The sequence below is a fragment of the Schistocerca nitens genome, chromosome 4 (genome assembly GCF_023898315.1).
Source record: "Schistocerca nitens isolate TAMUIC-IGC-003100 chromosome 4, iqSchNite1.1, whole genome shotgun sequence".
Taxonomy (NCBI): Eukaryota; Metazoa; Arthropoda; class Insecta; order Orthoptera; family Acrididae; genus Schistocerca; species Schistocerca nitens.
In genome coordinates this window covers 197,230,628-197,258,030 of record NC_064617.1, presented here as the reverse complement: position 1 = coordinate 197,258,030, position 27,403 = coordinate 197,230,628, and the positions used below count along the sequence as shown (strand labels likewise).

The 27,403-nt window shown below is 39.6% G+C and overlaps 1 protein-coding gene across 1 annotated transcript in view; it reads right to left on the bottom strand.

Annotated features, from left to right (window-relative positions):
- Positions 1-20,366: 20,366 nt before the first annotated feature.
- The window catches only part of LOC126251887 (general transcription factor IIH subunit 1), a 31,042-nt gene continuing 24,005 nt past the window's right edge, over positions 20,367-27,403 (bottom strand). Inside the window, exons 8-11 of the mRNA XM_049952590.1 lie at positions 21,924-22,053; positions 21,284-21,469; positions 20,944-21,119; positions 20,367-20,692 (exon numbers count right to left, since the gene is read on the bottom strand). Of these exons, the coding sequence (XP_049808547.1) occupies positions 20,567-20,692; positions 20,944-21,119; positions 21,284-21,469; positions 21,924-22,053 (618 nt within the window). The 3' untranslated portion in view covers positions 20,367-20,566. The remainder of the gene's footprint in view (positions 20,693-20,943; positions 21,120-21,283; positions 21,470-21,923; positions 22,054-27,403) is intronic.

Genomic DNA, 27,403 nt, shown 5'->3' with positions numbered 1-27,403 from the left:
TAAAAAAAAAAAAAAAAAAAAAAAAAAAAAAAAAAAAAAAAAAAAAAAAAAAAAAAAAAAAAGCACCTCATGCTACTCAGTATTAACTACTTCAAAAAAGCTATGACTTCCTAAAATCATGGCATGAAATGAGATCTATTCTACCTGAAATTTTGCCCACATCACCTAGATCAGATTCTGTTGCCAACCCCCGCAATCTTCTGTTCATACCCTACGCTGCTCCTCCAACCATTTCCCTACCCAATGGTTCCAACCCCTGTGACTGACCCCACTGTAACACTTGCTCCACGCACCCTCCTACCATCACCTATACCAGCCCTGTACCTGGCAAACATACGCTATGAAATGAGATGTTATGTAAACACTGTTCGGCATTTTACATTGGTATGACTACACAAAGTTATCAGTTAGGACAAATGGACATAGGCAGAGTGCGTACAACATACAATATCTTGTTGCGGAGCATGCTATACATGACAGTTGTAACCTATGTGCCTGTTTCACCGCATATGCCATCTGGATTCTTCCCAGACACAAGCTTATCAGAACTTCCCAAGTGATCTAGTAACTTTTCCAATCTCTTCCCATTTCCCAAACTAAGCCAGACCTTTTCCTTCATCCCTCTTTTTTCCCCTTCAACATTTATGCCAGAAGGAGCCATTGGCTCCAAAAGCTTGCAAATTTCCTTAATCTTACATGTGTACCTCTGTGCGCGTGCAGCTGTGTGTGTGTGTGTGTGTGTGTGTGTGTGTGTGTGTGTTTTTCAAAAACTGATTATTTTCATTGATAGATAAGATGAGCAACTCACCTAGTTCCAAAACACTTGACAAAAGATCATTTCCCAAACATTGGTCAAAACTTCTCACAGCTTTGGACGAAGGAGAGGAAATGAAATCAAACATCGTATGAAGGTACAAGAAATATGGTATTGTGCCACTAAATCTTGAAGTTTATTCTTGAATCCCTGACACACAAATAGCTGATGGTAATGGGACACCAACAAGAATTAGTGATTCACTCATGAACTACATTCATGCCTGTTGGGACCTTAAATAGTCCACCAAGGAGGAGGAGGAGGAGAATTTAGGTGGCATCAGGAGAAACTGCTGATGAATCTCACTTGATAAAGCACCAATCTCTTCCAAGTACCTTTGTAACAAATCTGACTGAGGGGACTGGTAGAAGACAAAACACTCAGAGGAATAGCCATCACAGTGTCAATGGATCCGACTTTTTCTTTACACGACACATCTGACTGTGAACTGGAACAAGATGCATTACCTACAAAAGATCTTAGTAAGGAATTAGTTGAGCATGTTGATCTCATTTTTTGCTGTGAAGAGGATTATAATTTGATCATTTGTGAACATAATGAAATGAATCCTGGAATGTCCCAGGATCTTACACAACTTAAACTTGGAATGTTCGCTGTGGTAAAATTCTTGACAAAAATGTGTCAAGCACTTTCTTGGAAAACTTACTCAAGTATATGGTATCAGGGGGCTCCAAGTGACATTTCTTTGTACAACAGAAAGGGGGAAAAGTTTTTATTTCCCAGACATGCCAGATGAAGCTTCCCTGAATGTAAAAGACTTTATACACAAAATGTGTAAATAGTTTTCAATGCTTTATACTCTTTTTCTGTAATTGTTTTGGTGATTTCCACTGATTTTAACAAAGTTGAAAAAGTTTCCCAATTTGTTACGTAACATTGCTAGATATGTTCTTATTTACAAATACATAACTAAGTTGTCATCTGCCCATGCATTATGAAACTAGAGATAAAGACTCATGTTTTAGTATAGTTTCAAAAATGTGTTTTGCATTATTTGGTAGCAAAAAAGGTAGAAGAAAAAGTGGCAAAGTTGTCCAGGTTTACAGTAATTTAACAAATGACACAGCAAATAATTCCTATGGCTAGGCATTTTACACTAATTTGCAGCTCATTGAGTTACATGTACGAATATGGATAGTGTGTAGAAATACTTTGTCAACAAATAACTTAAGAAAAAGAAAAGGAAGTGCATGTTTCAACTAGGCAAAATAGAATTAACAACTGTTGGTTGTCCATAGGATATTGTCAGTTACTGAGTTAGTGGAAGTTTTGGTATTCTTGAAAAGCAAAATGACAATCATTAGTTTGTAATTAGATCTTAATGCACAAAATACTGAATAAGGAATTGGTCACGAGTGTCACTGGCATCCGTTGGGAAAGTGTTGAAAATCTGCAGTTAACACAACTTATTCTGACACCTTATGATGGGTAAAGTTTTTGCTCACTATTAACACTTGGAAATGGAAGAAAGGTGCAGCTATGGAAACCACTTGATTTCACTTCCACTAGAGATATCTTCCTATAAGGTCTTGCTGAATGTTTTTTGAAACTGTTGCCACTTCATCCTAGCAGATGCAACAGTGACAGGCATGTTTCTACCACCTTGTAAACAAATTGACAGAGCTGTTTCAAGATATCAATGAAGAGGAAAGAAATGATAGGAAACAACACGCAAATTATCCATGACAGTACCTCATCCATCAATCCACGTATGCAGTTGTGATTGTTTCAAGACTAGGTTATTAAACTTCCTTCCAGCTGGCATATTACCCACAAAGCACCCACCACCTACACCCTCTTGTGAAGTAGAAGGCTTGAGGAATAAAGTGTCTTAAGTGATGAAGCAATAGCTACAGTGGAGGGCTTTCCTAAATAAAACTCACACAATACAAGAACAGAATATAATGGTAAATCTATTTCTGTAAAAATACATAGCCTCATATTTATGCAGAGAAAAGTTACTCTATTTCTTCATCATCTGATCAATGATACAACTTCACTAATATTTCATATGGGCAAGCACTTTCAGAAGTGAAGTAGAAAGTATTAGTGCCATTTTAACTTCATTTGAGAATTTTTCTACCCATTGTACCTACAGCGCAACAAATTTTTGAATATCACTGTATTCTGAAGCACTTATCAAGAAAATGCTACTTTGACAAAAATGGTATTAAAATTTTTGTTATTGCTGCATGGAGAAGTACATTGGTGTCCAAAATTAAAGCAACAAATGGAAATGTTACAAGGTTGCATTTATTTTGCCACAAAACACAGATGATAGTAAAGTAGAAACAATGTAAAGATATGGAATGTAATCAACTGCAACATGCATAACAGTAGACAAATTTTTGTTCCAACTTAATGGATTTGCACACACATTCTGACAACTGGTTAACGTGCTCAGTACAAAATGTGACAACTTCTGGCACCAATACTGGCCTGAAAACAATGGTACATGCTGTGAATGATGCCATCAATCTCATGTTGAGGCAATAATGCCCATTCTTCTCACAGAGCTGCTCACAAGTCTTGTAGAGTGGTTACGCATGTTGACATGATGCAACCCATCTCCCCAGTTCATCGCAGACATGATCTATGGGATTCAAATTGGGAGAGCAAGCAGGCCACAACATGCATGCAGTATCTTCTGTTTCCAAGAAAACACCAACGCCCATGCTCTATGAGGTCGAGCATTATTGTCCATCAATACGAAGTCTGGGCCCACAGTACCTCGCAACAACTGTGCATTAGATCCCAAGATCATCTCAAGGTACCTGACAGCAATTAAATCTTGCTGATTCACCCAAAAATTTCATGAAAAGGTATTTGAGTGGTCAATATAATCACTGCCCACACCATTAGGAATCCTCCTCGATATATGTCTCTTTCCACAGTGTCTGGATCCTGAAATCATATTCTATGTGCCCTCTAGACACGAATCCATCTATAATCACTCTCCATACCAAACTGGGACTCACCTGTGGAAAGAACATTGGCCCACTGTCTGACTGTCTGACAGTCCAGGTTGCATATTGACACCTGCACTCTAGACGCTCCCTTTTGTGAAGACTCGCCGACGGTAAACATATAGCAGGTGTCCAACAATAAAGGCCACTCTGCTGAAGCCTTCTGTACAGCATTTGCCTTGATACAACATGGCCAGGGGATGCAGTGAGGTCAGACACCAGCTGCAGTACAGTATTAGGACAATACTGTCATGCCTTTACAGCCAAATAACAGTCCACTCTTTCTGATGTCACACATGGCCAGCCCTGTCCTGGTCTCCAGGATACAGTTTCAGTCCCTATTGAGACATTAAGCCATCAGGTCACATCAGTTTGCGACTCTCCAGCTTCCATTCTTCCTAGGGCCCTCCACAGCAGGGAGTCTATAGGTGTCTTCTCTGTGCCATACTGCACCATCTGTGACTGTGTACACAGCGATTGTGGATGAGGGTCTACCTTGCAAAAACTACCCTGCTTGATAGGTGCTCTGACCATTGTTGGCACGGCTGTCCATTGATCGGAATGCCGTATTCCATGAAGAGCATGATCGTAAGACATCTGTTGACAGTTTGTATGATTATAATGTGAATTAGACAGAGGACAGAGAAATAGCAGCTAGCTGCTTTAATTTTGGACACTAGCGTATTTAGCTGCTCGCATTATGGACAGTGTAAACTTACACTACAGTACAATCACATTCATATCTGATTAACATGTTTCTTGTTGTTTCCTTACATGTCAAACACTGATGGCATCACACCACTACATTTACTGTAATCCACAGAAGTAAAAGTTCTTGACACAGACCACCAACAGGAGCTCTGGTTCAAAGTCAGTGTAAGAATGAACAGACAGATTCTGATTAATCCCTTAACTTAAAACCTCGAGTTACCTCATTTTTATTATATTGAAAGAAAATTACAATCTTGAGTATACTCTGGCAGCTTAAGAACAGACCTTTGAAAAAATAAAGCCCACTTATATCCATTTCAGTACTGATATTGAAGTGTTTGGCCATTAGAAAGCATCTGGTACTACATTTGTAGCCTGGCTGTCACATTTTGGTTGAGGTAGCTGCCACCAGATATCATCTTTAGTGTGTGGAGGTCTGGATACTCGACAACAAAATACGCTTTCAGACTCTCTCCTATATTATTGTTTAGGCGATGCTTTCAAAAAAGGATGGTTAGTCATTCTGAGTTTGACACTGAATTTCACGACTTAGTAAATGAAGAAGAATGTGATGTTACTTCATTAGAGACTGAAAGTGATAACAATCTGTCAGTTGCGTGACAAGTGCTCACCAGAGATACATACATTGTATTCCAGCCAGCTCCTCCAGGATTTATGTTCACAGGAAGGAGTTGTGAAATACATGGTTGTGCTTCATAGCTACACAGAAACTAAAAGAATGACTTCATGTTCCAGAATATTTTAGTCAATGCCCAGTACATGAGTATACTTGGGATTTTATTATTGGTGATCTTCAGAATTTTGTAACTCATTATTTTGAGCTTTATAAGCAATCTAGATTTACATTTATAGGAAGCTGATGTGAAATACTTGGTTAGACTTCACAGCTATACAGAAATTACAAAATGGGTTCAAGTTATAGGATATTTTAGTCAAAGTCCAGTGCCCAGGTATATTGATCTTTAAAATTACGTAACTCACTATTTTGAGCTTCAGAAGCTATGTTTATATGTCATGTCATTCATTATAGGACTTTTTCATTACTTAAGAATATTATTTTTTGGAAGATAAATTGGAAAAAAAGTCATTAGGGGGTTAATATTAAAAAGTGCACTGAAAATAGCATTAAAAAAATTATGAAATATTTTAACATTAAAGAATGTTAGCTTGAAATGAGTATTAGTAACTACGTAGTTATTATGAACACGTTTAAGTGCATCTCTGTAAGAAGTAACAGCACTATTATGAAAAGGATAGACTGCCACTCACCATATAATGGAGACATTTTGTTGCATGAAGCCACAACAAATAGACAGCTACACATGTGAGCTTTTGACCAAACACCTCCTCTTAAAGAGAAAACACAAACAAATTCACACAAACACAACTCACATGCATATGACCGCTGTCTCTGGATGCTGCGAGCAGCTGCGCATGATGGAAGAAGCAATTTGGGTGGTGGGGATAAGGAGGAAGCTGGGGAGGGGTAGCAGGGTAGTGGTGGGGCAAGGTGTACAGCTGCCTCCTGTGGGAGCATGCAAGGGTATGGTGGGGGCAGGGTAGGGATGCAAGGTGTCTCGGCTGGGGGAAAGGGGGGGGGAGGGGAGGAGGGGAGAAGGAAATGCAGCAGGAGACAAGTAAGAGAGAAGTAAAGGAGGGGAAAAAGAACTACTGTGTTTGTTGTGTAGCACTGGAGTGGGAGCAAGGAGAGGGATCGGTTGGTTGAAGGACAGGGAATAGCGAAGGTTGAGGCCAGGGTGGGTTACAGGAATGTAGGGTATATTGCAGGTAGAGTTCCCCAGCATTTCAGTAGAGATGGTGTTGGTACAAAAGTTCCAGATGGCACAGCCTGTGAAGCAGTCACTGAAGTGAAGCACATTGTGTTGGGCAGCATGTTCAGTAGCTGTCTCTTGGCCAAAGTTTGTCAGTGGCCATTCCTGCAGAGACAGCTTGTTGTTTGCCATGCCCACACAGAAAGCAGCAGGGTGGTTGCAGCTTAGTTTGTAGACTGCGTAGTTGCTTTCACAGGTAGCCCTGCCTTTGATGGGATAGATGTTGCCTGTGAAGGAACTGGTGCAGGTGATGGTAGGAGGGTGTATAGGGTAGGTCTTGCATCTAGGCCTATGAGCCATCAGGCCCAGGGTTGAGATCAGGGATGGAGTAGGAATGGACAAGGATATAGTGTAGGTTCAGTGGGTGGTCTAATATCACTACAGGAGGAGTGGGAAGGGTAGTGGGTAGAATATTCCTTGTTTCAGGGCATGACAAAAGTAGTCGAAATCCTGGTGGAGAACATGATTCATTTGCTTGAATCCTAGTTGGTACTGAGTCATGAGGGGAGTGCTCCCTTATGGCCAGATAGTGAAATTATGGGAGTTTGTAGGTGACTGGAGAGACAAGGCACAGGAGATCTCTTTCTGTACAGAGTTGAAACTCTTTGGTATATTTGGAGGAGGACTGCTTGTCATTACAGATGCAACGATCACATGTTGTATGGAGAAGGCCCTTGGTATGGAATGAGTGGCAGCAGTCAAAGTGGAGGTATTGCTGGTGGTAGGCAGGTTTGATTTGGAAGGAGGTACTGATGTAGCCATCTTTCAGGTGCAGTTCAACATTGAGGAATGTGGCTTCGTTGGTTTGAGGAGCATCGAAGAAGTAAATGGAGACGGTGTTGAGGTTCTGGAGGAATGTGCACTGTGTGTCCCCACCATCAGTCCATATCACAAAGATGTCATCAATCAATCTGAAACAGATGAGGGGTTTGGGGTTCTGGGTGGTTAGGAGGGATTCCTTTTGACTGCCCATGAACAGGTTGGCATAGGATGGCACCATGTGTGTGCCCATAGCTGTTCCGCCAATTTTTTTGTAGGTGAAGCTTTCAAAGATGAAGTAATTGTGGGTGAGGATTCAGTTGCTCATGGTGACCAGGAAGGAAGTTATAGGTTTGGTGTCAATCAGGCATTGGGAAAAGTAGTGTTCAAAAGCAACAAGGTCATGGGCATTAGAGACATCAGTGTAGAGGGAGATGGCATCAACTGTGGCAAACAGGGTTGCCACATGGTGAAGAGACAGGCACTGTGGAGAGTCGTAGGAGAAAATAGTTCGCGTTTTTGATATAGGATGGTAGGATATGGGTAATATGCTGACGGTATTGCTCCACGAGAGCAGAGATTCTCTAGTGGGGGCTCAGTAATCTTCCAGAATGGGGCTTCCTGGGAGGTTGAATTTACAGATTTTAGAAAGTGTGTACAAGGTAAGAGTGCATGGAGAGAGAGGGGTGAGGAGAGGTTCTGGTACAGGCCAAAGGATTTGAGAAGAGACTGGAGATCCTGTTGAATTTCTGGAATGGGGTCACTGTGGCAGTGTTTCTAGGCAAAATAATCTGACAGCCAGCCAAGTCCCTGCAATTCAAAACCACAATAGTGGAGACTGTCAGCAGTAGGATTACAAGATCAGGATCAGTTTTTAGGTGCTGGGCTGCAGTTCTTTCTGTAGATGTACAGTTAGTTTTCATGTTGAGGGATTTGGGGAAATATGGGGAGGCAATGTTTGAGGTTAAGAAATTCTGGAATGTTAAAGGAATGATTTTGGTTCAGTGGTATTGGAACAAGGTTGCATGGAGGAATGAACTGAATCAGACAGAGTTCAACACTGTCTTTGAGTTGAGTCTGATTGGTAGGGTTGGTAGTAAACTGTGTTTCCACTGTACAGACTGGGAGAAGGAAAGGTCTTCAACAAGTCAAGCATAACTGAATTTGGGAGTGTGGCAAAAGGTAAGGCCTTTGGGAAAGACTGATACTTCTGTGAGATTAGGACTTTTGGAGAAAAATTCAGGCTTGTGTTTCAGGTCTGTTTAGGTTCTGGATTCTGTATGGTGGTGGGGGGGGGGGGGGGGGGCGGAATGGATGAAGTATGTGGAAAAATGCTGAAACCTGACGTAGGAGAGCAGGTACTAAAACATCCTGTGAAATGTGTGTGTGTGTGTGGCAGTTAAGAGTGATCAATTTGAATGTCTAGGATTGGTGGGAATACTGTGGAATGAGAGATGCTGCACCAGCAGCCAGTGTGGTCATGTAGCTGTGTGTATTTTTATGCGTTTTTTTATCCTCCACCATGGTCCCTTGCTCCTTCTATCTGCACCAATACAGAAAAGTTTCCACATCCCTAGCCAGACCCACATTCATGGAATTCCTCCAAATGGCCTTACCATCAAATTACCAGTTTCCAGCTGCAACTTCTCCTTTCACAACCACCTCCATCTGTGCAAATTTCATTAGTCCCAAGCCTTCACCAACCTAGTACTACAAAAACACACAAATCAGGCTCACACTTCCTTGCAGTACCTCTATCCATAAAATTCTCCTGCTCTACAATCCCAAATTAATGTATATGCACCACCTCTACAACAGCCTCCAAATCTCCCTCATATCCCCCCTCATAGTCAACAAACCCTGCCTCACAGACCTACTACATTTACCACACCCTCAAAAACTCCCACTACCATACAGGATCCAGAAGCTAAATAGACCCAAAACACAGTCATGAGCCTTTCCTCCTAAAGCCTTAGTCTCACAGAAATATCAGTCCTTCCTATCTTTTCTCCCACACCCAAATTCAGTCATGCTGGACTTGATAAAGATCTTCTCTCCTTCTCCTAGTCCACATAGTGGAAACACTTTTCCGCCACCAATAAAGAAAAGTCCCCCACTCCTAAATCACCCCATTACTATTAGAGAATTTCTTAACCTCAAACCTTGCCTCACTTTCATTGCCATATCCCTCAACATGAAAACCAATCTTACATCCAGAGAAATAATTGTTGTCCACCACCTAAAAACTGATCCTGACCTTATAATCCTACCTGCTGACAAAATCAGTACCATTGTGGTTTTGAACCACAGGAACTCTGCCAACTGTAAGATTCTTCTGCTTACAAACCCTGCCACAGTGACTCCATTCCATAGATCCAACAGGATCCACATTCTCTCCTCAATTCAGTAAGTCTATCCCAGAACCTCTCCCCTGAATCTTTCTCTCCCCTCTCCCCTATCATTTGCCACACTCCTACTTTTTACATGTTTTCTAAACTCTATAAATCCAACCACCCAGGACACGCCATTGTGGCCAGTAACAGTGACCCCATTCAGAAAATCTCTGCTCTCCTGGAGTAAATCTTCAGCCTATTGCCCGTAACCCACCCTCCTATACCAAAAACACCAACCATTTCCTCCTCGAACTCTCCACAGTTCCTGTTTCTTGGGTTGAGTGGTAACCCTGCTTGGCACTAATGACGCCAACTCCCTTTACACTAATACCCCTAATATCCATGCCCCTGCCGTTCTTGAACACTACTTTTCCCAATGCTCGGCTGACTCCAAACCTTCAATATCTTTCCTGGTTACCATGATCATCTATATCCCCACCCACCATTACTACTTCTTCGAAGGCATTACCTACAAATGGATCTGCAAAAGGAATCCTCCCTAATCAACCACAATCCCCAACTCCTCACCTCCTTCAGATTCAGTGATGACATCTTTGTGATATATACTGATGGTAATGACACCCTATCCACATTCCTCCAGAACCCCAACACCTTTTCCTCTACGTGCTCCCTCGGTCCTCTTCAACCCAACAAGGCCACATTCCTCGATGTTGAATTGCCTCTCAAAGATGGCTACATCAGTACCTCCATCCAAATCAAACCCACCAACCATCAGTAATACCTACACTTTGACGGTTGCCACCCATTCTGTACCCAGAAGTCCCTTCCATACAGCCTAGCCACCCACAATGGTCACATACACAGTGACAAGCAGTCCCTCTCCAAATGTGCCAAGGTCTTACTGAGGCCTTCACAGACTGAAATTGCCCTTCCAATCATGTACAGAAACGATCTCCTGTGTCTCGTCTCTCCATTCCCCTACCACTTACCACATTCCCACTGTCCAACAACACAGAAGCACTCCCCTCATGATGCTCTATACCCAGGACTCTTTAATAACTGAATCACATTCGCCACCAGAGTTTTGACTACCAGCCATCGTAGCCTGAAATGAAAAACATCCTACTCGCTATCCTTCCCAACCCTCCCACAGCAGTATTCCGTCCCCCACTGAACCTACATAGTATCCTCACCCAACCATACCCCACCCCTGCTCCTAACCCATAGCCTCTTGGCTCATACCCCTGTAATACATCTAGGTGCAAGAACTGTCCCATACATACCACCACCACCACCTACACTAGTCTGGTCACAGGCATCAGCTACCCCATAAAAGGCATGACTACCTGTGAAAACAGTGATGTAACCTACAAACTAAGCCACAACCATACTGCTGCTTTCTACGTGGGCACGACAATCAAGAAGGTGCATCTGCATGAATGGCCACTGATGAACTGTGGCCAAGAGAGAGCTGGATCACCCAGCCGCTGAACATGCTGCCCAACACAACAAGCTTCATTTCAATGACTGCTTCACAGCCTGTGCCATCTGGATCCATCCTACCAATATCAGCTTTTCTGAGCTGTGCAGTTGGGAACTCTCCCTGCAATATATCCTACATTACCATAACCTCCTGGCCTCACCCTCTGCTTGTCCCTGTTCTTCACCCACCCACACTGTTCCTTGCTCTCATTCCAAAATAACATTGCCTTCAATCCCTACAATGCAATCCATAGTTCTTTCCCCCTCCTTTACTTCTCTCCTTTTCCATCCCTTCCTCCCCCCCCCCTCCCCCCAAAGCACCTAGCAGCCCTACCAGGTCTTCATTACAACCCTGCACAAAAGCAGCATTATACTTCCCCCCCCCCCCTCAAATTCTACCCTGCTATCCCTCCCTCCCCCCACCCCAGCCTCCTCCTCAGCCCCACCATCCATTGCTTCTCCCATCAGATATAGTTGGCTGTATGCCGTCCAGCCTCAGCAGATCCAATAGAGGTTGTGTGCAAATTGTGGTTGTGTGAGTGTTCTCCTTTAACAGATGGCCTTTTGGCTGAAAACTCCTTTTTGTTGTGCATGTCTACAGCTCAGCATCTCCTCTATATCGAGAGTAGGAATCTATCCTTTCCATTATATAATCATTATTTCATCATGGATTTTCCATTGTTCTACAGGAAGTAAATTACAAAAAAAAAAAAAAAAAAAAAAAAAAAAAAAAAAAAAAAAAAAATGTGTTGAATAGAAAAGTATTCACCATGGGATTGTCAATGAAATTAAAGTATAATGTCACAAATGGTGTATAATTTATTACTCACAATAAAAATATATTGTAATTGGAAATAGCTATGATTTGCAGGTGCTGAACCACAGATAGCATGAACAGAACATGTAGTGTGTTATGCTGAAGTGGTGTCATTGCAGAATCCAATGACAAGCTGAGTTTGTTACAACACCTAAAAAGTTTTAGTGAGTAATCACAATTACAAACAACATACTAAAGGTATTGGTTAAATCTAAGTCACATCAAATAGCACATACCAATTTGATAGCAGGTTAAGTTGGTAGCATAACTGTAAGTGTAACTATGCACAAGTAAACAACTGCAAAAGCTAACATCATCATTAATGGACATAAATTCAGACATTGTATCTATCAATGCATGTGCAGGCAAGTAATCCCACACACTGCAAACATGAGGAAACATTTCTAGGAAATGTTCTGTGAAATGCATCACTTCAAACGGATTAGTACGATGCATGTAGTGAAAGGTTCCGGAATACATGAATAAATCCCTCTACGAGTGCACATTACTCCCGGGATATTACTACACACATCTAATGTGTGATACAGCACCATATAGCTGCAGACCTAATTGTTAATCACAGTAGGCATACTGTCAAATTACAATTGAAGACTTGGCCAAGTGGTGATAGAGCTGGATATTTTAACAGAATAGGGACACTGAACATTAATCACAACAACACAGGGGGAACAGCTATGTCTCACTGATAAGAAGGCCCATACCAAAGGAAAAACTAGTCTTCCCAATACTAAATTGTAGTGATTACGAGTTGACACACATTGAACTTACTCATGACATTACTAGGACCAATATTAAATAAAATCTCCATTTTAATAATGCAGAAAAAGAAGTATCATCAAGTTTGCACACCTCAGAAGGCAGTACAGCGGTTGTTAGAATTACTTCAGAAAGTGTAGCAAGAAGCTATACCTATGTCAATCGGGCAATTCAATGACAATGTGACAGACTCTTAAGCTACACTAGCTTGAAGGCTATACCAGAAATCACGAACCACAGAGGAAAGACATCAGACTTTACAGGTATTGTGAGGGTACATAGATGTGAATTATTAATTCGGGAGTTCACGCAACACCTGCCACAGAACAGCTGATATAATTGAGAAATCATGGTCTTTTGGTAGGGACTTAAGTTACATCATTAGAACTAATTTGAGAATTGAACCAAGTCTGCTTTTCTAAGGTGCTCCTGGGGCTGTGCAGTGGAGAAAGACTATCTTATGAAGAAATCATATCACAAGTAGCCACAGTGCAGCACACCATGACCGAGCCCTTCACGATTGAGTTCCATGACAATGGTCAATGATGATCTAGGAGAGCAAAATGAAGGAGGATTCTGAAAATTACCTTAGATCAGTTCAGTAACATTTGTATTACTAACAAGTTGAAACTTGAGTTGTGAATTCAAGTCTGTCTGTAATCTGGCAAATAAAACCAGATAATATTCTACCACCGCTTGAATAGTTCTTTGTACAAAGCAATTTTCAGGAATAACTTCTAGACGTGGTGTAGAGTTCTGCCAGCTGAAGGTAAAAGCATGTATCTAGATAGCAGAATCCTCGCAGTATATGAATACTACTACGTACAAACAAGAAGTCATCTAATGTTGTTACCATAAAAGTTCTTAACTGATTTACTTTAAACTTTTACATGACACTAATAAACGTGCATGGATTTAATATACCATATATAAAAAATCCCAATGTACAGGTTTTCTGTTAAAAATCACCTGTGAGAAAACGGTGTTAAGCTGTACCGTGTATATGTGCAGTTGCATTTTCTTTCTCACAGTCAGTTTTAACTATGATAGCAGGGCATTTAAACCATTAGACAAATTGTTACTCCTCCATATATTCTTTCTTCTTATACATAATTGGGAACATGAATTGTATACACAACTATGTGCTCTTTTACTTTATTCCTCATAGTCAGTTTTAAACGAAACCACAAGTAACGTTGTTGAAGATACAATACTCACAGATCCAGCAGCAACAGAGGTCCCCATACCCCATGTATCAATGGTTACAAACTATTTAACAATTTATTTTAAGCAATTTCGCTTTCTAACAAAGGTTTCCTTAGCATTAACAATAAATGAGGTTCAATGTCAGTGGTGGGGAAGGGGGGGGGGGGGGGGGAGAAGAAATTTACCTACACAGGAGAGGGAGGGAGAGCGGATGTGGACATAGATATGGGAAGGAGGGGGAGTTTTACAGGAAGATGGGGAGAAGGAGACTAGGTGGCATGCCTATCTAGCAACTGTGAAACCTTGCTGGGTTTACTGTTTGTTTATAAAAGTAATGGCAAGACATATTGAAGTCAAAGCTAAGTAAATAGGAACTTCACCTATGTCATTATAACACCTGGGGCAGGCCCTATAAGCTCTCATTGCAACGAGTTTCATGCTACCTAAACTGGGGCAACAGGGCAATGACTTCATGGAGGTATGCCACAGGGTATCTGTTGCAGAAACTATTACTCAGTGACAGCCTCAAAGACACCAAGAACAGTCAAGTTTCACCTAACAATACAGTGATGCCTCTGAGCACTATGGGACTTAACATCTATGGTCATCAGTCTCCTAGAACTTAGAACTACTTAAACCTAACTAACCTACGGACATCACACAACACCCAGTCATCACGAAGCAGAGAAAATCCCTGACCCCGCCGGGAATCGAACCCGGAAATTCGGGCGTGGGAAGTGAGAACGCTACCGCACGACCACGAGCTGCGGACAATAATACAGTGAAGCAACAAGCACAGCCCTAAGTGCCCAACAGGAGACTGCACTAGCATTGGCTGAACTAAAGCATAAAACAGTTTCCAAGCCAGATATCACCCATGCTGAAGTTTTGCAACATACAGCACCATCATATACATCATTCCTAATTTTTCAGTTACACGAAGGACTAAGACTTCAAAGTATTCCTGAGACTTGGAACTTAAAAATTTAATTGTGAACCCTCATGCTGCAAACATACTGGCTAATTTGTCTTAAGGTACAGCAGTGGTTTCTGTGTGATCAATTCTAGGCGCCCAAGAAAATCCATGGTCAGTGCCACTACAGGTTCTCACAAGTTAAACCAATCACCACTATCCATGAAGTATTAAAAGAAAATTCCAGTGCTGTCTATAGATAAACTTGAAAGGGAAAATAGGCTATTCCTGACTTTCAGAACAATTATGTAATTCCCCTGTAGGTAAGAGGGTTACACTGGGGAGGTCAGAAATGAGGGACATTGCACCACAAGATGAGGGTCACCTGCTTATTCTAATGAGAGGAAAGAAAGGTCACAGAGAGGAATGTCCAGCTGAAAACAGTGAACAGTGTTCCACAATTTTTCATGTATTTAAAGTTTTTCCTGAGACAGCAGTAAGCGCACAAGCCCCACATCACATTGATATGAAGAAAACTTCAGAGCCACAGCCCTTCATTGTATCACATCATCAGCTGTAAGCTGGTACCAAACTTTAGCATACTGTATTTGCATGAATATATGCAATGTGTGAATATAGGCCACACCTAAACTTTTGATTTGAGGTTATAGCAAAATCTAAATCTCAAATATAGGCCACTCTACTAATTTTACTAGAAATTTCAATTAAACAGTACTTTCAGTTTCACCTCTCCTCCTCCCCTTCAAGTCCTGCATAACTACGGGCAACTCATCACGAAGTACTACTACTGTTTACATGATGCAGACACTAAATTATGTTTGTCACCCTGCATAGTTAAGCAACACAGAGGAACAACATTACCGTATGCTTTGTGCTTTGCACCCATACAGAAACTAATATCAGAAACTGATGAGATTTTCATGAATGTTCATGTACAGTACAGACAAAGCTGGTTCACCATAACATCCATACATTCTGCACTCTCAAAATTGATGACTGTGTGCTTTAGGCTATTTACAGTTCTCGGCATATCATCTCCCTCCCCTTCTCTCTACAATCATCTCATAAGTACAAGCCATCACCAAGTTAGGTTTTGCATATTGGGAGATCTGATGATGTGACTAATTTAAGGGGCAGTTTTAAGGAAGTTCAAAGTTGAGGACAAGAAAAAAGTTGATCATTTGGTTTGTGAGTGATTATGTTAAAGCAGCATACTAGTTACACAGCAAAATTTAAACTTTAACTTATCAGCTATCAAAAGGAACATGGACAGCGGGAAGCTGGACCAGATTTCACATCTATGGGGGGAAAAAGAGAAGTAGTTCAATTGTTGTTGTACACGTGAAGATAAACTCAGAAATAATTAGAAACGTGTTTATTTTGAAGGCAAATGTGAAAATATCCAGATGTGAAAAAAGACTTTCTTCATTTTTTAAATCAAAACAGGAAACATGGGTATGCCATTACAATTAAAATGATTCAAAATGAAGATTGCTAAAATTACAAAAAAGGAACATTTCATTGATGGATTTTAAAGTTTTGTTCAGGTGGGTTTGGCAATTTATGCAATGAAATAATCTATCACAAAATTACAACTGCACAAAAACTGCCTCGAGCTTATGAAAACAGTTTCATAAATTTTCAGCATCACACAATCCAACTTCAACACACAACTTTTTATTTACATTCCCAAATAGAGAATGCAGACCAAATGGCAGTCTTATTTTGATAAGCAGAACAGAACTACAGTAAATAACACAGGGGAATGTCGTGTACAAATACCTACATGTGATGCTGAAAAGCAGCAGTCCACATTCACGATGAGCATTATGACTGATCGACAAAAATTACTACCGTACGTGGGTTTTAATTGGAAAACCCTCCCCAAGGGAGAAAGCTTCCCAGCTGGTATTACTTTAAGAGCTCGTGATGGAGGATGACAGAGAAACTGGTCCTAGACTGAATTTCTGTCATGTGGAATAAACAGCCAAGAGCTCTTCTTCACTCAGTCAATGCTTCTGTTGCAATAGTTTTCATGGGCACACTGCTGATGAAGTGAAACAAACTTGACCTAGTGATTACTCCTGGGAACATGACAGGTGTGTCACAGGCTTTTGATGTGTGTCTCCATCCATTCAAAGCTACTACAAGACAATTGTGCAGGAAGTGCATCATGAACAAAGCAACTTCAATACCAGGCGGTCATTTGCAACGTGTGCCTCTCTGAAGTTTGCCATTGGATTTTGGCTATTTGGCAGTCAATACCTGACTAACTTTTCACAAGTTTCAACACACTTTAATTTCCAATAATACTGATGGGACTGAAGATGACTTCATTTGTGGTAGTGACTGTTGCTCAATTTGGGAAGGTACAAACAAGTTGACAGTTACATGAAACAAGGTTGCTTTCTTTTTTCAAGATCTGATACTGTATTTTCGACAAAGTATAAGTTTTTCTGCTAGTTTCTTTTTATGGCGGCTTTGATGGTTTACAAAAGTAACTTTTAATGGTATTAATTCCACCCACAAGACCTGTGTATGCGTCTTTTGAAATTGATGATTTATTATGTGATGGGGGAGAAACACTAAATTGTGAGCTGCACCACGATTTTTCATGCCAAAATTTAGGAAAAAAGTAGCTTATATTTGCACAACACACAGCAGGTCTGATTTCCCCGTTCACCACGAAAATTAATGCTCTTCACATTGAGCTAGTTCTGTAAACAATTTATTTGTAATTGCATACTTCTTGCCGTGTACAGTGCTTTTATAGCATTGGTTGTGATTCTTTCCTTCTCAAGGCTGGAACTTTTGCATCCAAAAGCTGTGGTACATATTTTGATGTTTATTTGAAATGTTTGTTGACCTTCATTTACCCTCTCTCTGGCTATTAATTATTTTCATTTTTTCAGTTATGACGTCATCTAATGTAAGTAACATGATACCTATATTTTCTGAGAAGCCATTATGTTTAAACTTGTTCTTGCTTGTTGAAGGCACTGGAACAATCATGGAAAATCTGTCTCAACTCAACATTTTCCTACGATTTTCACAGTTGTAGTCTTCAATGGTTACCTTGTACAATCTTACCTTGTTTTGGTCTGCTAGAAAACTACATATTTCATGAGGCATACTAACCCTCCTAAGAAACGCTCCATCTACAGTTTTATTTTGATAGAATAATCTGCAGTGGGGTTAATAATGCTCCTTACTACATACAGCACAATAGTGCTATTCAGAAATATCTTTTAGGCGATTAAGTTCATTTCAATCATAGCACATCACTCCAGTATTTACCTTTCAGTGAGTTGCAGGCGATTAAGTTCATTTCAATCATAGCACATCACTCCAGTATTTACCTTTCAGTGAGTTGCACCACTACCCTGGCTAAGAAAAATTTCACACATGAAGGATTTACTTATGCCTGTTTCAGGAAATTTTACACCTTAGGAGGCAGTTGTTGAACAGTTTATATTTTAAATTAAGTATTTACATTTAATTATTTGGCTTTAGTGTCTTCATATCAACAGCACTTTACACATTAGAGTTATTTTACATTTATCTGTACTGAACAATTATGCTATTCTTCCTAAGTATTAAAAATCTGAATATCAAAAATTACACTTGACTTAGTCAAGTTTAATATGAGCAAAAATATCAAGCCGCTGTTCCAGTCCACAGAAACAGCTGCAAGATATAGATCACGGGTCTACAGAAATAACATCACCATTAATATTACAGTTAATAAGGCAAAGTGATATCCAAAGCAACCCAAGAATTTAATTTAGCAGGACTGATTAATCATTTTGGTAAATTCCACCTACACAAGTTATCAAACCTGATGTGCGTGCAAACATTCAATGATGACACCCGATATAAAAGAAACAATACTACTCACATTACCACAGACTTACCATTGAATAGTATATAACTGACCTCTGTGTTCCTGTGTTGTGTCAAGTTTCATCATAATCTACCCACTCAGTGGCGGCAAATGAGTAGTTTCTAATAGACTACTATTTGTGTTCCACTGGAAAATGTATGCAGGGTCTGGCACCAACAAAACTAAAATGATGACCATTAGTCTTTTAAGAAAGTTTTGATAGAATGTAAATACTTTTGGATTAAAGCGAATACTTACTGAGGCTTACTCTGAAAGCTAGCACATTTTCTTTTCGTGTATGCTTACAGACAACTCAACATTGCTGCTTTGCAGCTAAAGCTCTACTCTGACCATTTTTGCTACTGTGGGTGTGCACATACATCCTGCTACACTATTTCCCAGGTGCTTTAGACATGTGTATGTGCAGCACTTTGATCTTCCTACAGTTCTACAGATGTCTGGATGCATCCTGAACTGCCAACCTCTCACTGCTTTGGACAAATCACTTCCATATCTCAGTGAATAAAAGGGTTTCAAGTATTCATCATACAACATACTTGCCTCATCGCATGCTAAGATTTGAAAAAACCTCATTATGATATCTAACCATTTATAGGATGACGATTGTTATGATCACAACTCGCATTTGCAAGAACATGAATGGGCACGTCGCACATAATTGTCCTTCCGATATAAAACCCAGCAACTTGATAATTGACTGATATCTTTCTGCTCTTAATTTTAAATTGAATTTCGATATGTTATCTACATTTCATTTGCTGCAATGTACAAGCTAAAAACCAAACATTCAAAGTTTGCACAATGCTATTTCATCTCTGTGCTCTCAAATTTTGTGCAGTGTTTTGCTTAATTTGATTTAGTGTAGAAAGTATGACTGAACATGAAAAGAAATTCAGTTCTTTATCAAACACTGTAAAACGTGCAAAAATCAAATATTTTTCACCTAATAGTTCTCAAAATATCGGACAATACGTATTTCGTATTGGCCAGAATGCCATCTCTCAGCACAGGCACCCGCATTTGGTGAGCAGTGCAGCTGAAACAAAAGCCACCTCAGCACAGAATGCAAAGAGCATTTCTGGAGCAGCAGAAGGATTAATCCAAAAGTATTGATGTTGCAAAGCTGTGGGCTTCCCAGTAATCTTCAGTTATTGCCACTTTCAGTGTAGGACCCCTTCGATTCCACGAACTTCTGCATTCATTCCTATAACTACGCAAAATGTATTTACATGTGTCTTTGCACAAGGCAGTACAAAATCTCTGCCATCTGTCATACATCAGATCTCACGCACTAGCCTGTAGTAAACTGTTACTCCACTGTGACAGTCAACATGAATTTGATAGTTTCCCACTCCAAGGACAATACACAGTAATGCATTAATACACAGCCATTATTTCTTAGTACTTTACTTCTTTCGCTAGTGTGTTGATGTTTTATTATATATCATTTCTCACATATTATGATGACAATTGTGTGAAAGGATGGTACAGGAAAAATGCACACAGTAAAATATATGGCCTAATCTATTACACATCCCATGCTAAGAAAATGCAAATGGAAATGGCCCTACACTGCATTTGGACAGGCACTCAACCTCTTAATATTATGACCAAAGCATTTAGAGGGTTCATGATGACTCCATTACCTGTAAAAAATATTCACAGTAATAATCCTCAACAAAAACTACACACCTGAGGATTCCTTTTTAAAGTCAGTAACTGTTCCCACAATATATTTAAGGCAGATAATGGGAGAAAAAAACTGACATTCAATACAAAACTATAAATGTTTAATACTTGAGTATTCACATGTACATCACTTATTAAAATACATCACGGATGTCTGTGTAGCACTGTTCTGTTTTATCAGAAATATACAGTAAATATATATATTAAATGCTTCAAACTTCTTTTTGGCATGAATAATTTGTGGTAACTGAGTCCTGTAAATACACCATGTTCCTTTGGCTACCTCAGGATCTGCATTTTGCGCTGTTGCCATGTAGCAAATTTACGGTAAGCTGCATTCAGCAACTGATTCAGGTGACTAGTCAGATTGTGGCTCAAGGGTGAATATTCTCTCAGCACTCTATCCTGAAAAGATTTTAATAGGTATTAGCAAACGCTAAAGCTCAAAGATGGAAACTTACCAAATGAACAACTTATAAAGGTTTAATTATTCAAAATTTATATAACGAAAGTAAAAACGTACGTGTGTGTGTGTGTGTGTGTGTGTGTGTGTGTGTGTGTGAGAGAGAGAGAGAGAGAGAGAGAGAGAGAGAGAGAGAGAGAGAATATATTTGTCATTAATATGAGTGATGGAAATACTGCTATTACAAAAATACCTCAAAAGGTTTCAGCCTAGCTGAGTGAAACCTGTGGAGTGCTTCATGCATATGGGCTGCTTTCTGCTCTAGTGTTGTTGTAGTTGGGGGAAAGCATGCCCAAAAATGGCGTAGTAGCTCACACATTGACATGTACAGATTCTTCAGTTCCTTCTCAAGATCCGGTGGCACAAGCTCTGTAAAAGTATGTCATATCTGAATCAAAAGTGTGTCATATCTGAATCAAATATTTCCATCATTAAACAATCACATTTCCACAACAGAAACATTTTGAAATTTACGATTTATTTGAAAAATAATGCAATTAACTTAAAGGACTGATGTCACAAAAGCAACTCACGTGCCAGAGATTCCTCCTGGAAACCTTTCATTAATGCACCTCCTGGAGTCAGTTCTCCTAAGGCACTAACAGCTGATGCAGGATTCACCAGTGTTGTATTATGCCGCTGTAATACTCCCCAACTTTGTGCCTCTCTACCAAGTTTCATGGAGGTTCCCAACAGCTGTTCTCCTGTCAGCCCTTCAGCTGGGTCAGAAAAAAATAAAGCTTTGCAATATTTCAATGTGTTTAACCTAGTCCACTATTAAATATCAATATGATAGTAAAATTGTCAACTTACTTCCAAATTTATATCTAAACTAGTATTTTTAAATATGGTAATAGGTTCTTATTTTTGTTCAACTCATCCCTTACTAAAACTAAGTATCAAGATGAGAAAATTATTTTCAGGTTATACTTTTAACACCAATCTTCTGACTGATTTGATGGATCAAATGCATATATCATTGCATGAATTAAAAGTAATAAACATAATCAATTGTAACAAATTAGCAAAAATCACACAGCAGAAAAAACTTTTAGCACAGTTCTTACAGATGGTGACGTACCTTTCCCAAACAATTTATTACATTACAAAAATGTCACCCATTACTCCAGGAACATAATTCACATTTAAGGAATTTCAAATTTAGGTAATTACCTGAGGAGTCAGGCATTGGTCCATGCAAATACCTATCAACTCTAGACAGACTGAGCTGTGGGGCACTGACATTATTGGACTCACTAGCGGCATCTAGGTCTTCATATGTTATCTTCTCCTGAAGTCTTAACTGTAAAGAGAAAATGTCAACACATTTTTATGGAAGTCTAATCAGGTTAGTAGTCCATACATAGAATACAACAAAAATCATTGCTTCAATAACTGGGTTGCCACAAGTTTGCCTACGTGAAATTCCCAGATATATCCCTGATTTCCAGACGAGTTATAGCATTTTTTCCTGACAAATTTTGAGATCTCAAGGGTAAGTTAAGATGTAAGTTGACTATCTTTGCAGCTACGGTACAAGAAACAATTGTCCAAACAAGGAAATATCTAATAAACTTTCAATCTGAAAGCATTTCCTGATGTCAGCAAAAATTTTAAGTACTAACATCAAGATCTTTTGCAATGAACCGCTTTTAAATGGAGAAAGCAAGCCAAATGATGTGCGAGTTTCATTAAGACCATTAATGTCATTTTATTTCAATAAAATGAAACACTTTTGGTGACAAAAATGTGTATTTCCATGGTATCGCTAGACAGATTGAAAATATCTTCACTGATTTCAGAAATAAGCTCGGAAAAAGTAGGTCTCCTGAAAGAAGTGTATAAGGCGGGGAAGAATTATGTAAACCAACACTATATGTAACTGCCAATGAAATGTTGCTTCTACTACATTCATTATTGTCTTATTACCCACTGTGTTATTGCAGGTATTATGTGATTTTTCCTTTAGAGGAATAAAGAAGTGCATATTGTACAAACGGCAGGACACAATTTTCTTCTTCTTACCATCCATACTTTTTATACACCACACACAGACAGACTCGACCTGCGGCCAGATCGGTGTGATTAGACTCAATGGGCAGGGCCTGCACATTAGTGGGAACCGAATGGCTTCAGATCGGCAAGCCCAATCCAGTACAGGCAACCACAGAAACAGCCTGCAGTATTGGCCCGTTGCAGAAATCCACTTTTATTGCCAGCTATTCACAAGCCACAGACAGCATGTTGATGAAATGAGACCACTGATCAATCCAGGCACAGATAACTTGTCCAATTACTCTAAGAATCAATAATAATGAGGATATGTAGCAACTCACCATAAAGATGATTGCCAACCTGCAGACAGGCACGTACGAAAGAATCACACACTCACAACTGAATTTTCAGCCATAGCTTTTGTCAGAAAACGAGAGCACACACACACACACACACACACACACACACATTCACAATCACTCAGACAACTAATGCACACATGACCACCGTCTTCGGCAGCTGTGTCTACAGTCTCAGAATCAGATCCAAACACACCACTCCTCATGCATGCCTGCCTCTCATTGGCAGCTGCCAGGCTAGTGGCAAGCAGGAGTGGCAGCACTGACTGCAAGCTGAGGGGAGTGGTAGGAAAGGGAGAAGCAGCAGCAAAGAGGGAGTAGCAAAGCAGTGAACGTACTCAGCTGCACCCAGCCAGCAATGATTCACGACAACTCAGTAAGCAAACTATTTCATCTGCCGAGATTTTCGCTTTTTTCCCTTCAAAATTCCCAATATTTCCTCGATTTCCCTGATGTGTTCGAAATTCCCTGATATTTCCCGATTTCCAGAACCTGTGGCAACCCTGAATAATAACAAGAAGCAGCAGCAGCAGGAAGAGCACAACCGAACTCAACCTCAGTAAATAAGCCCTCATCGAAAAATCTAACAAGAAATTGATTGGTGAAATATCTGCTCATGAAAACCAGTTTTACAGGGCAATTATCTGTCTGTCACTCTTCTTTAACAGCTTTCTGGACAAATTCATCTGAAAGAGGAAAAACTTAATGTTCAGAACTAATGTAAACCTATACAACTAGGATAACAAAGACATCAAAATAGGACGATTAGCTTTCACAGATGACTTTGCTATCTTAATGAATGAGCACACCATTCCAATCAGAAGCCCACTAAAAATGTACTGAAAAACTCAGCTTAAAAATTTTGTTCCAAAAACTATTCTTGTGCTCAAACTGTGATATCCAAAAATTGTCCTCACAGTAGGTCAAATCAAGACACTCATACTTCTACTACCCAGGTAAGATCCTTAAACCACCTGGAGGAATGGGGGCAAACAGAGAGGGGATGTGTGAAGAAGCCTGAAAGGAGACTGCAAAAGTATGAGAAAGGTTCTCAGCTCAACTACAACAGAAGATGGCTACAGACTAAAATCCTGGAAAACAGAAAAATTATCCAACCCTGTGCCAGATATCTGAAGAAAGAAGATTAAAATTCTATTGATGCATTGAGACTCCCAAAAACAAGACTTGGCAAAATGTCAACTTACACAGTTTGAAAATTCTATACCATTGACTCAAAATGTCACAAAACATCCAAAAAGATCCCAAATAAATTCTTGGGACTTTTAGACAAACTCTCACAAAAAAATTGATCAATAGGCATCGCAGTCTGCAAGACTGAAAAGGAAACAGGAACAAAATGGCCTGAAGAATTAAAGGACTTGCATAAAAAATGAGCTGCATGGAAATTCAGAAAATTTGATCAAAGCTTTGCATGATCCAGTGGAAATAGTACACAAACGCAAAGCACTGTTAAAACTGACAAGAAACTAGTCTTTTCTAATTTTTTCACTCATTTACTGGAAAAGAATCAGCTTTGAAGTTTTCCAACATCATTTATTACTAGAGTCAAGACTTTTTATAACAGCATGCTGAGCTGAATCAATAGCATTGTAGAATGATAAGATACACTCCATGGAGCAATGGTCCTAATCTCCCTTTGGTCATTCTTTTTCCTCATTCAATTTGGAATACCGACATCATCTAAATATAAAATTCCTGAAATTTATGCATATTAACAAATATCTAATCATTTTAATGAAAAATTAACATTTTTTCTAATTACTTGCTGTACACAAAATTCCAGTTGTCATTGTAAATATTAATTCCTAATTACCAATATTAAATAATGTAAATCCAGGATGGAATGTAGCAATATTATGAAAAGAGAAATTGCCATTCACCATATAGAAGAGATGCCAAGTCACAGACGGGCAGTGTAATTACAGTTGTCTCAGCAGTCACGTTAGTGTGTGAGTGAGTTTTTTGTTGGCAAATACCTATGAGCCGAAAGCTTTATTTGGAACATTCTTTTTGTTGTGCCTATCTCCGCTGTATGGTAAGTGTCAACTTTCCTTTTCATAATATAATTACCAATATTTTATAGAAGATTTTTAACAAAAATGGTTTCAATTAGGAAAACTAAATTTTCAGAACAAAAATGTAAATCAAATACTTTTTATTTAGGGTAAGGCCATTGTTTTCTACCACAGACATGGTCTCTCAAAACGCCAGTTGATAAGGGTCTTGGAAGCATGAGAAACAATTTTCACAGCATCAAGCATGCCATACAAATGCTGCATTTGCAGTTGCCACTGTTTCATAGTTTTGGGAACTAAACAGTACTTATCTGGAGCCAAGGTAGGGGAACTGTCGTAAGGAATAACATATTTAAGCTGCCAGACATACTGGAACTAACGCACGAAGCTGTCACACATCACTGCTGAACACTATCTGAATATAGAGCAGCACGTCAAAAGAAGGGGAGAAAATGTGGCACTTTGATGGCTTCACAGTCTCCATTGCTGATCAACTATAAACGTAGCAGATGAGAGTTTCAACACTGAAACGTACTTCTTGGATTAAATATCGATCTAGTTCAGGAATTACTAGATGACTGTAAGAAATGATTTCAGTGGCTTCAATATTTAATGTATGGTGGAAGCCCTGCAATACACTTTTAGGAATTTTCATTGCTCTTATTTGTAACTACAATTTAATGTTAGCTAAGAATGAGAGCATGTTGTGCTTACTGTCTGGTCCCCTAAGATGCATACAGTACTGCTCGAATTTTACCAAATATTTCATTCTACTTAAAAATCAAATGACATTCCAAGCTATATTGTTGCTCTGCTCATCTCTTTTTACATCTTAATTGGAACTAATCACATTACTGCACAGTTGTTGAACCAGCTGGTTGGCCAGTGCTGTCCAAAGCAAATGTTTGGGTAATGCTGTTGTCCCTTATTGACTAGACTGTGTGTGCGTAACTCACACCATAAAATATATCTTTTTTATTGTACTTTACTCTAGATAGCCTGGCTTCTGCTCCACGTCTTGATTGAATATTCCTTTGATACATTATAAATACTTCCTTATGAATTAGTTAAAAGGTGAGATAACAATGACTAAGAATCTCATCATAATGAGTATACAATATGTGAAACACAAATGTGAGTGTAAAAGTTGTGTATGTTCAGCAGATGTCACAATCCCTGATGACCGTAACCACAACCAGCAGAATGATTCAAACAATATTTGTATGTCTAACTGCAATGAGGACGACTTCGTATGCGTATTCTTATCTCAGATGACATCTGGATCCATTGTTTAAGCAGTGAAAACAATGATCCTTGAGTGCACTGAAGGAGGCCAAGACCACTTTATTAACTCCTAAGGTGAAGGTGAGACCTGTTTAGGGATTCTACAAGTATCATCCTCACACTACTTTGATACGAACAGAACCAAAACTGAAGGAAGGTCAGCCAGTCTAGGCATAATAAAGATTTTTCAAGCAAAATTTGATTTCAATTTTCCCCAGCTTGTCCTCCAGGACAGTAGCAATTCACTCCAGTAGCAGCTACTGAAAGTACACTTCTCTGTCCCCTCCTGAATAAACTAGCTACCGACATCAAGTCTAGCGAACAGGAGGTGTGAACTGGCTTGCATTGTATCTGCTGACCAAGCCTTGGTGAGCAGAACACAAAAATTAATCTCTTGTGATCCATCCTTCCAAGTACCGAGTGGATGGCTCCCTGCCATCTGACTGGTTCAGCACTCCACAACTTGCCACCAGCAGAACTTTAAGTGAACCACCATCACTCCCACTTGTTCCTGTGTTTCACAACCACCTAGACCGGTAGCTGTCATATATTTCCACTGCAGGTGTGCCCACCTCTATTCCATGCTGTCAATCTCACAATACAGTCAAAGTTTTCTTTACTTCTCATTTCAAATTAACCTCATTACCTGTAACCCCCCTGCTCGTCCTTGATTCAGACCACCCATTTCTGGCACGGCCTGTACACCAGTTACATTTTACTGTTTGCTCATATATAACAACTTCAAATAAAAACTACTAAAACTGACAAAAATGGTGCACTTTCATCAATACTATGCACCATCTGACAAATTCCAGTCACAATTGCAAAGTGAATAAACTAAGCTTGAAATTTGGTCCCTCAGCCAACCTACTTTTTATATTTAGTTTCACTGACTTGTTCCAATTTTCAAACTTGACGAATTAGTTTGGTGGGAGAAACTTTGTATCAAACGAGGAACTGGGTGTTGCCCTCAATGAGT